Here is a 14,110-nt window from a genome sequence, read left to right on the forward strand (position 1 = left end):
TGCTTTTTATGGTCTATTTATGATGTAAGTGGCAGTCACGCTGCACATCACATTTTGTGACAGGTTATCCATTCCATTTTCAAGGGGAAGAGATTTGGGCTCCATCTTTTCAAGTAGGGAACATCAAAGAATTTTACACATATTTTATAACCACCACTGTCATCTCAACCTGGGCTTGTTTTTGTAGGCTGGTGAATGGCATCAGTACCGTTGGCTTTGGGAGGCTACAAATAGGTAAAGCACTCGGAAGAGCCATGTCGAGGGGCTTATTTAATCATGGCAGTTGCACCCGGATTAAAGATAGAAATGGAGTCACCTTAGACAGTAGAGCCCATCTGCTCTTGGACCATTGACAGTTTGGAGTTCGACGCAGAGACCCAGTGCAGTACTGTCCCAATAAATCAACAGATCAGTCACCATTCGGTGTATTCTCTTTGGTGTGTATTTTTCCCTAAAAAGTCTTTCGTGCAGGAGTCCACCACTGAAGTAGTAGAGAGGTTGTCTGTCCAGAGTACTGCCTTCCTACTTACATGACTGACTGTTGCCCGTGCCATTCCTGAAAAGGCATGGAATAGAGCACTCACTGGGTTGGGCTCTTCTGGATGTCATCTTGCAGGGACATGCCTGTTCCTTTGTTATTCCTAGAGTGTAGCAAAGAGCAAAGGCTGATGATCACTCTGGATCAGGCAGGATGGATGGTATTTATTTTAGAAAGTTGTCTGTAATCCTAACGTGGATTACGTATGTCTCCTGCCCCACAGTGAATACCTTGTGTTGAAAAGCTTGGTGGAGCATGGTTAGCATATTAGACTGAAGTTACTCCTTTTGGAGACTTTCTCAAGGCCTGCTGCCATGAGAAGTCCGTGTCTTAAAATAGCTGCCTGGGGGCTGGCATTGTGGCGTAGTGGGTAATTCTGCCACCTGTGATACTGGCATCTCAAGTGGCTGCTCCACTTTGATCCAGCTCCCTGCTAATGGCCTGGGGACAGCATTAGAAGATGGCCCAAGTGCTTGGACCCCTGCCACCCACATTGGGGACCCACATGATGGCTTAGCCCTGGCCGTTGCAGCCACTTGGGGAGTGAGCCAGCAGATGGAAGATCTCTCTCTCTCTGTGTCTATGCCTCTAACTCTGAAAATAAAATAGCAGCTCTTTTGAAGTAAAACTTGCATACCATGAAACTTACCCTTTTAAACTGTCCCATCCGTCTAATTTTGGACCATTGTAAGCCCTCAAGAGAGAGCCCCTGACAATCACACCTTCCCCAGCTCTGGCAGTCACTCATCTATTTTCCTTCTCAAGATTTGCCTATTCTGGACATTTCATAGAAATGGAATCATTATAATGTGGACTTTTGTCACTTGCTTCTTGCATTTAATGTAATGTTTTTACGATTGACCCGTATTTTGTCACGTCAGTACTTCATTCTTTTTTATTGATAAAATTCCGTTGTATGACTATATCATACTTGATTCATCTGTTCATCAGTTTGATGGGCATTTAGGTTGTTTCTCTATTTTAATTATGAGTAACTCTGCTATGCACATTTGTGTACCATTGTTTAGTGTGGACGTAATTTTCAGTTGTCTGGGCTATACCCAGGAGTGGAACTGCTGGGCTATGTGATTTTTTTTTTAAACATTTTGAGGATCTGCCCAAGTGTTTCACAGCATTTACACTACCTTGCATTCTCACCAGCAGCGCATCCAAGTCCATTTCTCCACATCTTTGCCAGCCCTGCTTACTGGCTTCAGTTTTATTTGAGGTGAAGTTCACGTTAAAAAAAAAAGAAACCCTAACCATTTGAAAATGCATTATGTGTTTTTTTTTTCATTTGTTTTTTTTTTAAAAAGATTTGTTGATTTGAAAGGCAGAGAGAAAGAGGGAGAGACAGAGATCTTCCATCTACTGGTTCACTCCCTAAATGGCTGCACCAAACGGGGCTGGGCCAGGCCAAAACCAGGAGCTTCAACCATGTCTCCCAGGTGGGTGACAGAGGCCCAAAGCACTTGGGACATTTTCTGCTTTCCTAGGCATATGAGCAGGGTCAGCACTCATATGAGATTATGTGATGCCAACATTGCAGTTGACAGGTTAACCTGCTTCCCCACAATGTTGGGCCCCTCCCTTGTGGTTTTGATTTGCATTTCTCTAATGAACCCATGTTGAGCATCTTTTCACACGCTTATTGGCACTTTGCATATCTTCTCTGAAGAAATGTCTCTCCTAATCATTTGGCCAGGTTGTTTTTTTTTTTTTTTTTAAGATTTATTTATTTGAAAGGCAGAATTACAGAGAGGTAGAGAGAGAGAGAGAGGTCTTCCATCAGGGGGTTTACTCCCTAGACGGCCACAATGGCCAGCCGGGGCCAGGGGCCAGGAGCTTCTTCCAGGCCTCCCCTGTGGGTGCAGGGGCCCAAGGATCTGAGCTGTCTTCTACTGCTTCCCCAGGCCATAACAGAGCTGGATGGGATGCTGACATTGTAGATGGCAGCTTTACCCCCTACACCACAGTGCTAGCCCCCTTGGCCAGTTTTTAAACTGGTTATTTTTTGTTATCGAGTTGTAGGAGTTCTTTATATTTACATAGGGAAGGGTACTTCAAAAAATTCATGGAAAAATAGAATTAAAAGATGTGTTTCATGCAAATTTTTTTTTCATATCTATGCCAAGTTTTTTCCTAAGAAATGCTTTCCATGAACTTTTTTTTTTTTAAATATTTTATTTATTTAGAGTTACAGAGAGAGAGGAGAAGAAGAAGAAGAGAGAGAAAGAGGGAGAGAGGAGAGAGAGAAAAGAGAGAGAGAGAGAAAGGTCTTCCATCTATTGCTTCACTCCCTGGATGGCTGCAATGGCTAGAGCTGAGCTGATCCGAAGTTAACCAGGAACCTCCTCCAGTCTTCCCCTATGGGTGCAGGGACCCAGGCACTTGGGCCATCTTTCAGTTCTGTTCCTGGCCATTAGCAGAGAGTTGGATCAGAAGAGGAGCAGCTGGGACTGGAACCGGTGCCCATATGGGATGCTGATGCCGCAGGCAGAGGATTAACCTACTGTGCCATGGTGCCGGCCTCTTCCATGAACTTTTAAAAGACACCATGTGCATGGATTTCAGCATTTGCACCAAAATAGATTGACCTTTTAATTTCTTTTCTCCACAAGTTTTTTAAATACCCTTGGATAAGTTTTTAAAATACCCTTGTGAACCATAGCATCCATTCTTGATTATCTGCTTGCCTATTTATGTTTTTGTTGTTGTTGTTGTTGTTTTGGTATAGCAAAGGTTGGGGCTTTCCCAAACGGGAGAGAAAAAGGTTGGGGCTTTGCCATTGTTATGTGTTATGTGGGACAATGGGTGGAGCTCCTTGCTAAGCTGCATGTTCCAACATGGCTTCCCTCAGGATACCCATTTGCCCTTTCTTCCCAGGTTGAAATGTTCCTCCTTGCCTATGCCGTGCACCACACCATCCAGGTGTACCGGCTCTCCAAGTATAACACTGAGGAGTTCATCACAGTCTACCCCACTGACCCACCCAAGGACTGGCCTGTGGTGACTCTCATCACTGAGGACGATCGACACTATAATGTTCCTGTCAGAGTGTGTGAGGAGACGAGTCTTTGAGAGACGCACCTGTACAACCTGGCGACATGGCAGAGGTGTCCACACAGCTCCTCTGCTTGGCCTCAGGCCTGCCGGTCTCTGAGAACAGTCTATGGGAACGCTGCACTGGACTGGGATGCTCTGAAGACTTTTTGCCTATAAGGACTAACCAAGTCTTTTCCTTTGTGTGGGATACAGTACGTTTTGGGGGGCAGGGAGGGTCTTCAGTATATATCTGCTGGAAGGTGCAAATGACAACTTCCCAAGGAGGCAAATTCTTTTGTATCAGAGGAGACTCATCTTGGAGAATAATATGTTTCTTATGTCTCAAATCAAAACTGTAATGGTGAACTGGCTTTTTAATTTTTTTAAGACAGTATTTTTTTTTTGTTTGTTTCTTGGGTGGTAATGGGTCTCTATAGTGATCTTTGTGCAGTCAGCTTAAGTGGTACAGTTCTGGGTAGATCTGTTAATGGCATAGTCATAACATCCTCTCACTGTCTCAGGAGGAGGAGTGGCTTGGATTTACATATTAAGGCTATTTTAAACAGATTGTGATAATTAAGAATTGGGGCCAAAAGTGAGTTATTTGAAGGCTGAAGAGAGTGGTGAGGGAACCTAGAACTTCTTACTCCATGTCACTGTGACAGGTGTCCGATGTCCCCAGTGTACCTGAGTCTGTGGCAATGCCTGTCAGTGTGAATGCACGCTGCTTGCAGTAGTGCCAGGCTATTGGGGCTGTTAACTGTTCTCCGGTTCTGTAGACTCTGGTTTTATAGGCAGAACAGTTTATTGCCACCTGTGGTTTTAGAGGAGAAACCAAGGCCAAATGGTTGTAGTCACTTATGTAAGTGCAGAGGTTGGGCCAAGCTGGATGCCTACTTCATGTGTGTTTCAGAGTACATTTATTGCCAGTCCCACCTAACTCATCTGGCACAGCGGATGAGTGATAGTAACCCATCTTGAGGCTTTTTATATGAGTAAGTTTCTGCAGAAACAGGTGGTAAACATGAGTGTTAAGGTGGGGCTGGGCTGCCCGTGCCCTTGACTTGACTTGGGAAGACAGGGAGACAGCGGGCCCTGGGCGACTGCCTGCTTGGCACAGATTTGGATGGAGCCTAGGGGCGGAAAGGGGGCAGCCCTGCTGAGCAGGGTCTGTCTTAAGTCCACATTGCCCATTAGAGGCCTGGACCGTGGAGATTATTCACAGGAACCAGTGGGATTGGTCTAGCACGTTCTGAATGGGTTTAACGTTTGTAAAGTAGTTTTTTTCTGAAGTACTAAAGTTATTTTAAAATTAAAAATCTTTATTTGGTCTAAGTTAATTTATAAGCTATCTTATCTGTTTCAGTAGGGACAAACCTTTGAAAATTCAAGTTTTGCTTATAATTGAAAATTAAGTCTTAGTTAAGAAAACTCAGGATGCACAAAATTGCTTTAGACTGTTACTTTTTTGTTTATCCCATTACCTCATTGATGATATTGACCTGATTTTGCCAGATGCTTAGTGATAGAGTGCTGGAATCAAATCCTACTCTGAATGTGCATGAGAGAGGCTTTGTGTTTTCCACTGTGAAATGCAACCGTGCCTCCCACAAGGAGGTGTCCAGAAGCCAAATTAAAGTGATAACAACTTTTTATTGGCTTTCATGTGTCATTTTAATGTTTGTAACTGCACAACAGGAAATGCTTAGCACTTCTTTTTGAGCACTTTAAAGCACCACTTGAAATGTTTGGATTACAGGCCCTAGGGATCTGTGTTCTTCAGGCAACTAGAATCGGTGCTTCATATATGCTGCTGCGTTTGTAAACATTCATGACTCTGCATTTTGACAGTGTGCTAAGTGAATCTGAAGTGTTTTTTTTAAAATTTTTTCTTATTTCTAAGTATGATACTGTTAGAGTATGTGCAGAAATTGTGGTTTTAAGCACCATATTGGTAAGAGTTCACAAGTGTACGTCTATTTTATGATGCTTTCCGTGTCAGGACCTTGCCAGCCTGTGCTGTCAGACGGTGGTCCAAGCTTGGTAGGATCATAGCATCAGAGAAGTAAAGCTTTCAAACAGCACTTCAGAAAATAGAAGTGATTGGCCCACTTTAAAAAAGGTATCCTATGCAATATACAATTTCAGTTGCCCAGAGTCTTGAGCAGGTGGTGTGACATCAGCTGAATTGAGTTTCCAATGGATTCAGGCAAATAATGTGCTTGGAGGGATCTCTCAAATGATAAGATTTTCTAGAATGGAATGGTGGAACGTTTTTCTAGCCAGAGGCCATTTGGGTATTTATAAGATCGTTCACATACAAAATTATCAACTTAAAAATTATTCTGCTATAGATTAATTGAATTTTGAGTCCTGCTTGTAGTTGCCTTGGCAGGGCCAGAGCAAATGATTCTGTAGGCCTTATGTGGCATGCAGGCCAGGTGTTCTGCATTCCTGTTCTGGAAGAAGAGATGGCAGTATGAACTGCACCGTGCTCACTTTCTATCCCAGAGCTTATTGCAGGTTTAAAGGTTTTAGACTCTCTGGCATTGGCAGAAAAATTCTCTGCTTTAAACAGGCATGACTTTATACCTTGAGCTCATTTAAAATACATTTAAGCCTGAAAGAATTGTCCCGTATCACATTACATAGAATTAACTTTGCATTTTCAGGTTCTCTTCCTCATCTCCTGAGTCACTTCTGCGTCTCTGACATCCACTGAGTTTAATTACATACATGGAGCAGTCATGGTGGCATTAAAATTAGGAGCCAGCATGTGGTCTCCAGCTTACCAGATCTGGAATGTTTGCACTTCCTCTTCTTAAAATACAGCACTATGAAAATGTCTTAAATGCACAAGACTGGATTAGTCCTGCTTTTTAAAAATGTAGCCATTAATTAACACTTTTACTATGCTGTTATATGAGGGGTTTTCAAAAAGTTGAAGCAGAACGCATATAATGCAAAAAACTTTTCTGCAGTAAAAATGTTTATTTCCATTTTTTCCACAAGCCTTTAAAAGTGTGTACTAATTTAGTGTCTGATAAGATTTTTCTTTGATAAGGAAGATAGACATGGCCATTGTATCCTTTTATTTTTTTTCCCTCTCTAATTTTAGAACTTTCCAGGTAAAGTCTCTGGCCACATGGACTGATAATACCTCTGTCAGAAGACAGATTCGTAGGTTTTGGTGTACTTGGTCTTTTTCTGTAAGAGGCTGTGTTTTCTGTCCACTCCTTACCCCAAGGGGCTGTTTTATCTGAAGAGTATTTTTCTTTAAAGGCCTTCCAGGTAACAATGGGAGTGCTATTGTCCAGTGCTAACAACACTCCTATCATGAACATACACATGTGTAGAATCCACAGAGATCTCCTGGCTGTGTCTTTGCATGACAAAATACAGTTAATTTTCTTACCTCTTTTTCTTAAACAATACTTTGTAGGTACTCCCCGTTGAAAGCCAGAATGTTTTTGGAAGCATAAACAAACCATCAGGCAATCTTACTTGTAGGTATGCATAAAGATAAATGCCTTTATTTAAAATATGTGACTACCAAAACTATATATTTAAAGTCTTCAGTTTGTGAAGCGAATCTGGAAAGTGAAACAAGTAGAATCCTCTAATAGTTTAGCGAAGGCAAGGCATAATATCAGGTAATTTTTTAAAATGAGGTTGAAGGATCACTTCCTGGCCATTTTGGCTAAGATCAAGTGTAGTAAGAAAGGTCTAAGGAACTGTAAGAAAGTAGCAGACTGAAAGAGGAAAAACTGACTTTAGATGGAAATTTATAAAGTACCATTTATAAACAAAATAGCAGATGCCCAATGGACCTCCTGTACTTCAGTTATAAAAGAATAAAAATCTAAATGAGTGGAAAGACTTATGTACATGTATTATGCAAATTCCTATTTCTAAGATTTAATAAGTTTCTTCTGCTTAACAGAAGAGAAACGTTTCATGATTACCTGTTCTGGGAAACCTCATTTGTGATCTCTTCTAAGGGAGCGGACAGCTAGTGCTGAGCTGTGCCTTGGTCTTCTGGATGTGTGAGTAGACACAGGCAACTAAAGATTCACGTTCTTGAACTTCAGTGAAAACCTCAAGAGCCATGAACAGCACAAAACTGAACTGGTTCAGCGGCCTGACACCTCTAGCTCTTCCTGGCAGTCAGTAGCAGAAGGGGTGAGGCGTGTTTGACCATGACCCAGAGGAGTGTATGTATGTTGTCTGCAGTCGCAGCATGTCCTCACTTAACATGTTCCGTGAGGGTGGAGGTGAGCTGTCTCATGTAATTGTGTTTGCTTTGATGGTAAATTGCAAATCATCACTGGGGATTGGTGGAATGGGTTGGTTTATGTAATTAAAATATATAGGGTAGCCATTAAATCTGGAAACATACATCAGTGTATGATTAAGACTGTTGCATACCTTATGCTCCCTGTAGACTGAAGCATTTTGAATGTCCACGAAGAACGTTCAGTAGCATTAGTGGAGGAGGGCACTGAACTGAAGTTTTATTTCAGTTTATCTCCTTTCTTGGGTGTAAGTTTGGATAAGGAATAGAATTGCCAAAACATGCGTCAGTTACAAGGAAGGGAACATGGAACTTGAGGTATCCATAGTCTTGGCAGATGCTTTCTCACTAACCAGGGTGCTCGAGCTTAATTCTAAACTTCAAGATAAATTTTTATACTTAATTTTAATAGTTTTCATTTATGTATTGAAAAATGCCTTGGTCTGTGTTCACATAAATGGTGCTAAAAATATGGGGCCCCTCCTGGAAAGCACATCAGTCCAAGGTGACGTTACTTCTGAGTATTTCAGTGAGAACAAAGCCAAAATGAATGTACTGGATGGGCTGTCTTCTCATTTCCATTGTGTTCACAGAAATATTTTTGGTATTGTTACCTGCATTTTAGCAACCTTCAAACTTTCTGGATTGTGAATTTCGAGAGGAAAACAAGCCAGTTTTAAAACTTGTGCTGGTGATATAGCAGTGACATTTTTCCTCCCAGGGGGATCCGCCATGGAGGGAGGTGTTCGGGCAGCTGGCTGGGGGAACCTGGCTGTGCTCCTCTTGGCTCGTTCATTGCTGTCTCTTCTGTTTACACTGTAAGGTAGCAGCCTATGTCATAAATGTCGCCTGCTCTGAAAAACATGTCCCCGAGGCCCACCTGCAGATGTGACCAGACACCTGGGTCACGGGGCAGGAGTTTCCTCTGTCACTTGCTGAACCTCTCATCTTCACTGTCAGAGGCTGCATTGTAAAAATAAACAACTAACAATAAACTTAGAGAATAAAACCCAGAAGCCTGACTGTGTTGCTATGGTTAAATGCCTGCCTTTGAGGACTTTGGCTTTAACTTTCCGGCACCCTGAGGCAGGTCCATGATGTCACATGCTGACTCCTGATGTCACTCCTACCCATTGTGGGTGGAGAAGTAAATGAAGGATTTGGGAGGAGATATCTGGGTGCTGAAGAATTAGATGAGATGAAGTGACTCGCCTGGTGCCTAACCTGTGTGTTAAGTGCTTCAGCAGAACTAGTGCACAGTTTGGATTTGGGTCTGGATTCCCCAGCTGTTCCACCACCTGTTAACAGGGTGAACTTGGGCAAGTTACTGAACCTCCCTAAATCTGAGTGTCTTCATCTCCACCATCCACAGGCTGGCTCGGGTGTAGTGTAGACGAGGTAAGGTGCCAGTTCGTCACAGGCTTGGAGGAGGATGTCCAGGCCTGCAAGTGCAGGCTTGCTGTGTGTTTGCTCTGAGGCCTGCTGTGTGCAAACTTTCTAAGGTCTCTAAGAGCCATTTGGACTGCTGGAAATGGACCCAGAAATGGGGTAGCAAGAACTGTGTGCATGTGTTGCATGGCAGTCAGGCAGTCTTGGAAAGAAGTTATCTAAAAATGGAGAAAAGAGAGGAATTTAGAGGTATCTCAAGGGTAGAGAATGAAGCGTGAGCCAGCAGAGAGCTGCCTGTTAGTGAAAAAATACTGAGGCTGGCGTCTTTTTTTTTTTTTTTTTTTTGACAGGCAGAGTGGACAGTGAGAGAGACAGAGAGAAAGGTCTTCCTTTTTGCCGTTGGTTCACCCTCCAGTGGCCGCCGCGGCTGGCGTGCTGTGGCCGGCGCACCGCGCTGATCCGATGGCAGGAGCCAGGTGCTTCTCCTGGTCTCCCATGGGGTGCAGGGCCCAAGAACTTGGGCCATCCTCCGCTGCACTCCCTGGCCACAGCAGAGAGCTGGCTTGGAAGAGGGGCAACCGGGACAGAATCCGGTGCCCCAACCAGGACTAGAACCCGGTGTGCCGGTGCCGCAAGGCGGAGGATTAGCCTAGTGAGCCGTGGCGCCGGCTCGAGGCTGGCATCTTTTTGCAAAATGGTGCTGGACTTCTGAGGAGCCCATTGGCCTTGGGAAGGGCAGCCATCAGAGAGAGATGCCAGGTTGGAAATGGGCAGCAGAAAGACCTTCCCAGGGTAAACTGCAGCAGCCTCTTCCTCGTCCCATTTGTTTTTTTTTGTTTGTTTGTTTGTTTGTTTTTTTTTTTTTGATTAATAAACATTTTCGATGTCAGGTATAAATACCCCTTCTCACTCTACCTGTACAGTGCTCTGATCAACTCAGGACAATGTTTCTTGCATTTCTTCCTCTTGCACTTCTCCAACCCTAGGAAGTGGAGAGGAAAACAGGGATCCAGACTGGGAGCCCTATGGAAACCCTTGTGAAGATGTTTATAACCATCAAACAGTAAAGACAACACCAGCCACGTTGTTAGATGAGAGGATATCTGATGCTGTGTGTGTTCACGTATTACTTCTGTCTTGCTGGAAACCTGGGCGCTCTGAAGTTCCTCTGAATTCTCTCTCTCACCTTGCCCTTCCTCCTACCCCTGCCTTTGGTCTGTGCTCTCTTATTGAGTGGTAGTCTTGCCAAATGGCCCTCTGGAATGTTACCATTGTTGTACATTCCTACTGTATGAGCAAGTGTGAGTATGATTCCTTTGGCCTTTGCCAAAGGGTTTTTATTATTATTTTTTAAAGATTTATTTGTTTGAAAGAGCTCTTCCTTCCAAAAGTTTACTCCTCAGATAGATGCAACAGTCAGGGCTGGTCTAGGCTGAAGCCAGGAGCTTTATCTAGATCTCCCATATGGGCGGCAGAGACCCAAGCACTTGGGCCTTCTTCCTTTGCTCTCCCAGGCCATTAGCAGAGAATCGGATCGGAAGCAGAGTAGTCAGCATTGGGATTCCAGGATTGCAGGTGGCAGCTTTACCCACTATACCACAGTGCTGGCCTCTCAAAAACCAAATTTTATCAAGCTTTTTGTTCTTTGGTAGGCTTGTGGTTGGAAGTTTGTTTCCTTACTTGAACAAAATTGAAAATGTTTTCATTTATATAAGCCATTTGTAGGTCGTTTTCTGGGAGCTATTTGTTTCTTTACCTGTCAGTTATATTTTCTAACTCTTTGGTTTTTGTATGTATTTCAAAGAAGAGAGACTCTGAAAGGGCAGGAGCAGTGGGAAGGAAGACAGAATAAGGGGCAGTTGGTAATCTGGGCAATCTGAATGTTGGCTGAGTGTTTCCCTAAACTGAGGAGTCTGAGACCAAAGAACAAAGAAGGAAGCTCCATCTAAGAATAGAAGAACTTATTAGGGCAACTGAAATACAAGGTTCCGGACTGAGGTGACAGGTGATCTGGAGAGACCCTACAGCAAGTTTTGCAGACAAGAACAGTCTTATACATTCATTCAGTAGCGGCTAAAATAGAAGATGGTTTTACAACATTCCTCTGTGTATGTTTAGGAGCTGGACCCTCAGGTCTCCTGCTGGTCCCAAGTCCTTGTCTGGAGGATTTGTGGTAGCACTTAGGCTCTATGGCCCCAGCTAGGCTAGTGAGGCTCAGGCTGGTATCACCGATGGTGTGCTGTCACACGTGGGCTCTCTGGATTCAAGTAACAAGAACTCAACTAGGGTTATTTTAGTTTGGAGGGTTTGGCCACCTTCAGGAATGATGGAAGGACTGCTGTTGTGCAGGTATCCTGGGATCAGAGCATGTTCAGGAGAGGAACGTGGGAAGGCCATCTCTGGTCCCCCAGATTGGCTCCTCTGGGCCAGGCATGCTTTGAGATGCAAGGACAAGCTGGCCAAGGCCCGGCTGCTGTCTTCCAGAGGAGCTTTGCAGAGTTCTTGTGCGTCTGTAATAGGTCAACTGAAGAACAAGATTCCAGGGATGGAATCACAGGGCAACTCTGTCTTCTGCTCAAGACATTATTCCCGGGGCCGGCACTGTGCCGTGGTGGGTAAAGCTGCCGCATGTACAGCTGGCATCCCATATGGCTGCCGACTTGAGTCCCGGCTGCTCCACTTCAGATCCAGCTCTCTGCTATGGCCTGGGAAAGCAGTAGAGGATGGCCCAGGTCCTTGGGCCCCTGCACCCACATGGGAGATCCAGAAGAAGATCCTGGCTCCTGGCTTCCGATTGGCACAAGCTCCAGCCATTGCAGCCAATTGGGGAGTAAACCATCGGATGGAAGATTCTCTCTCTCTCTCTCTCTCTCTCTCTCTCTCTCTCTCTGTCTGTGTGTGTGTGTATGTGTGTGTCTGCCTCTCCTTCCCTCTCTGTATCTCTGACTTTCAAATAAAATAAATCTTTAAAAAAAAAAAAAAAGACGTTATTCACCTGCCTGTGGATGAAACCTCAGTCGGGGCTTCTGGTGATGTGCCAGAGCACTGTGGGGTAATGCAGAGCTTCTACTCGGTCTGCATTGCTGCTTCAGAGGCTGGCATATGCTGTTGTGGAACTGCCACTCATCGCTAACTGCTGTCTGTCCCTCCACAGGTGGAGTAGGAGGAGGGAGCAAGGAGCTTAGTAATTTACTTTCCTAAGCCAGCTCTCTTCCCTGGGCCTGGCTGCGGTTTAGTTTTGGTTCTCTCGTTCTCCCATGCATTCTTTCAGGGAATCTTTGGAGGTACGTTGGGCCCCACCTCTTGCTCAGAGCTCAGGTTCTCATTAGCAGTTCCCTGACATGCTGACACGCTCCGACCCACCTCCTCAGAGGAGCCACCTGCGCCTGCTTTCTGCTGAGCCCTGTTCACCTTCTTGGCTCCTGCGTCGTGCAGACCTGAAGATGACCCGCATGCCAGCTTGTGGGTCTGTGCCACCAGGTCTGGGCCAAGAAAAAGACTGAGCACCTGCTGTGTCACGCCAGGAAGTGCCAGCTGCCACAGTGCCCTGCCGTCAGGTTTAGCAGGTGAGTTGGAGCCCAGCCCACAGGGTCCCCACCCTTGAAGGGCCTCCTTTCAGGCTTGCTGAGTGTCCACTGAAGAGCCCTCTCTGGTGACCAGTATCAAGAGTCCCTCCCCACCCCACCCGTGGTACAGCCAAGCACATTCCCCCTGAGGAGTGGGACTCGGTGTAGCTCTGCAAGGAACCACTGGCCCAAACTCATGAAATATGTGCTCTTGGTCCTCACCGTGAGTGGTCAGAGCGTTACGACCCCTGAAGCAGGTGGCAGGAGTCCCTTTTTGTGTCGCTGCTTTTCATTGGCTGGTTTCTTGTTTTCTGCACATAGTTCAGGCATGGCCTAGTGCCCAGCCACGGACATGCTGGGCCTGTGCCCAGAGTGGCAGGAAGGTCCATCCTGGAAAAGCAGGGTGCTGCTCAGGCAGGGTGTTCTAGAACCATCTCTGCAGTTCCCAATGTGCACTGGGGGAGCCATCAGGCTGCAGGGAGTGGATGTATGGGTTGTGTGCCACAGAACTGCAGGGGACACAGGAGTCTGGAGAAGGGAGACTGGGAGGCCTCTGTAGCATCCAGGCCCAGGGTGAGCAGGAGCACAGAGCTGAGCTGCTGGGGCTACAGGATGGAGGGAGGGAGGCTGCACTGAGTCTGACTTGTGGAGGGTGAGTGAGTGCTAATGTGGCCTGGAAGTCAGGAGAACGTGTGGGAGGGAGTGGGGAAGAAGTGTACAGAGAGGGGTGCTAGGCCACGACTCCTGTGAGACTCCTGAGGAGATGGATGGTAACTGGACACGCCCACCTGAATGTGGGGCCCAGGTCAGGGCTGGAACCCACACATGGGGCTCACTTGCATGTACTTGGAACTGGCGACCAGCCCAGGTTAGGTTACCAGGGAGGGTGCCGGGGCCTTTTGTTTGCTGTTCCTGAGAGGGTGGCATCGAAGAGCATTGAGGAACAGTTGACGAACATAGTTGCAGGCCGCTGGGAGGCTGCTGCTCTCTGAGTGGTGTGGGCATTAGGGAGAAAGGCAGGTGGCTGGTTGGGAAGCAGTCTTGCCAGGCGCAGTGGAAGAAGTGATTTTCGTTGTGTCCTGTGAGCTTGCAGCCAGCATTCATTCGTTCATTCTTTTTTTCTTTCCTCCTTTCCCCCCTCCTCTCCCTCCCCTCCCCTCCCCTTCCTCTTATTCTTCTGCCACCCCCTTTTTTTAAAGATTTATCTTGGAAAGAGTTATACACAGAGGGGGAGAGAGAGATCAATCTTCCATCTGCTGGTTCACTCCCCAAAAGGCC

At 45.6% G+C, this 14,110-nt stretch overlaps 1 protein-coding gene across 3 annotated transcripts in view; it reads left to right on the top strand.

Annotated features, from left to right (window-relative positions):
* Nucleotides 1-9,083, top strand: part of OTULIN (OTU deubiquitinase with linear linkage specificity) — a 39,972-nt gene extending 30,889 nt beyond the window's left edge. The window contains exon 7 of one of the 3 annotated variants that reach the window (XM_062211734.1): nt 188-267. In XM_062211734.1, the coding sequence (XP_062067718.1) occupies nt 188-238 (51 nt within the window). In that variant the 3' untranslated portion in view covers nt 239-267. Of the gene's footprint in view, nt 1-187; nt 268-3,424 lie in introns of those variants that run through there. The other 2 variants (XM_062211735.1, XM_062211733.1) reach the window with 2 other exon arrangements.
* The last annotated feature ends 5,027 nt before the right edge of the window (nt 9,084-14,110 follow it).

This window comes from Lepus europaeus, chromosome 15 (genome assembly GCF_033115175.1).
Source record: "Lepus europaeus isolate LE1 chromosome 15, mLepTim1.pri, whole genome shotgun sequence".
NCBI lineage: Eukaryota > Metazoa > Chordata > Mammalia > Lagomorpha > Leporidae > Lepus > Lepus europaeus.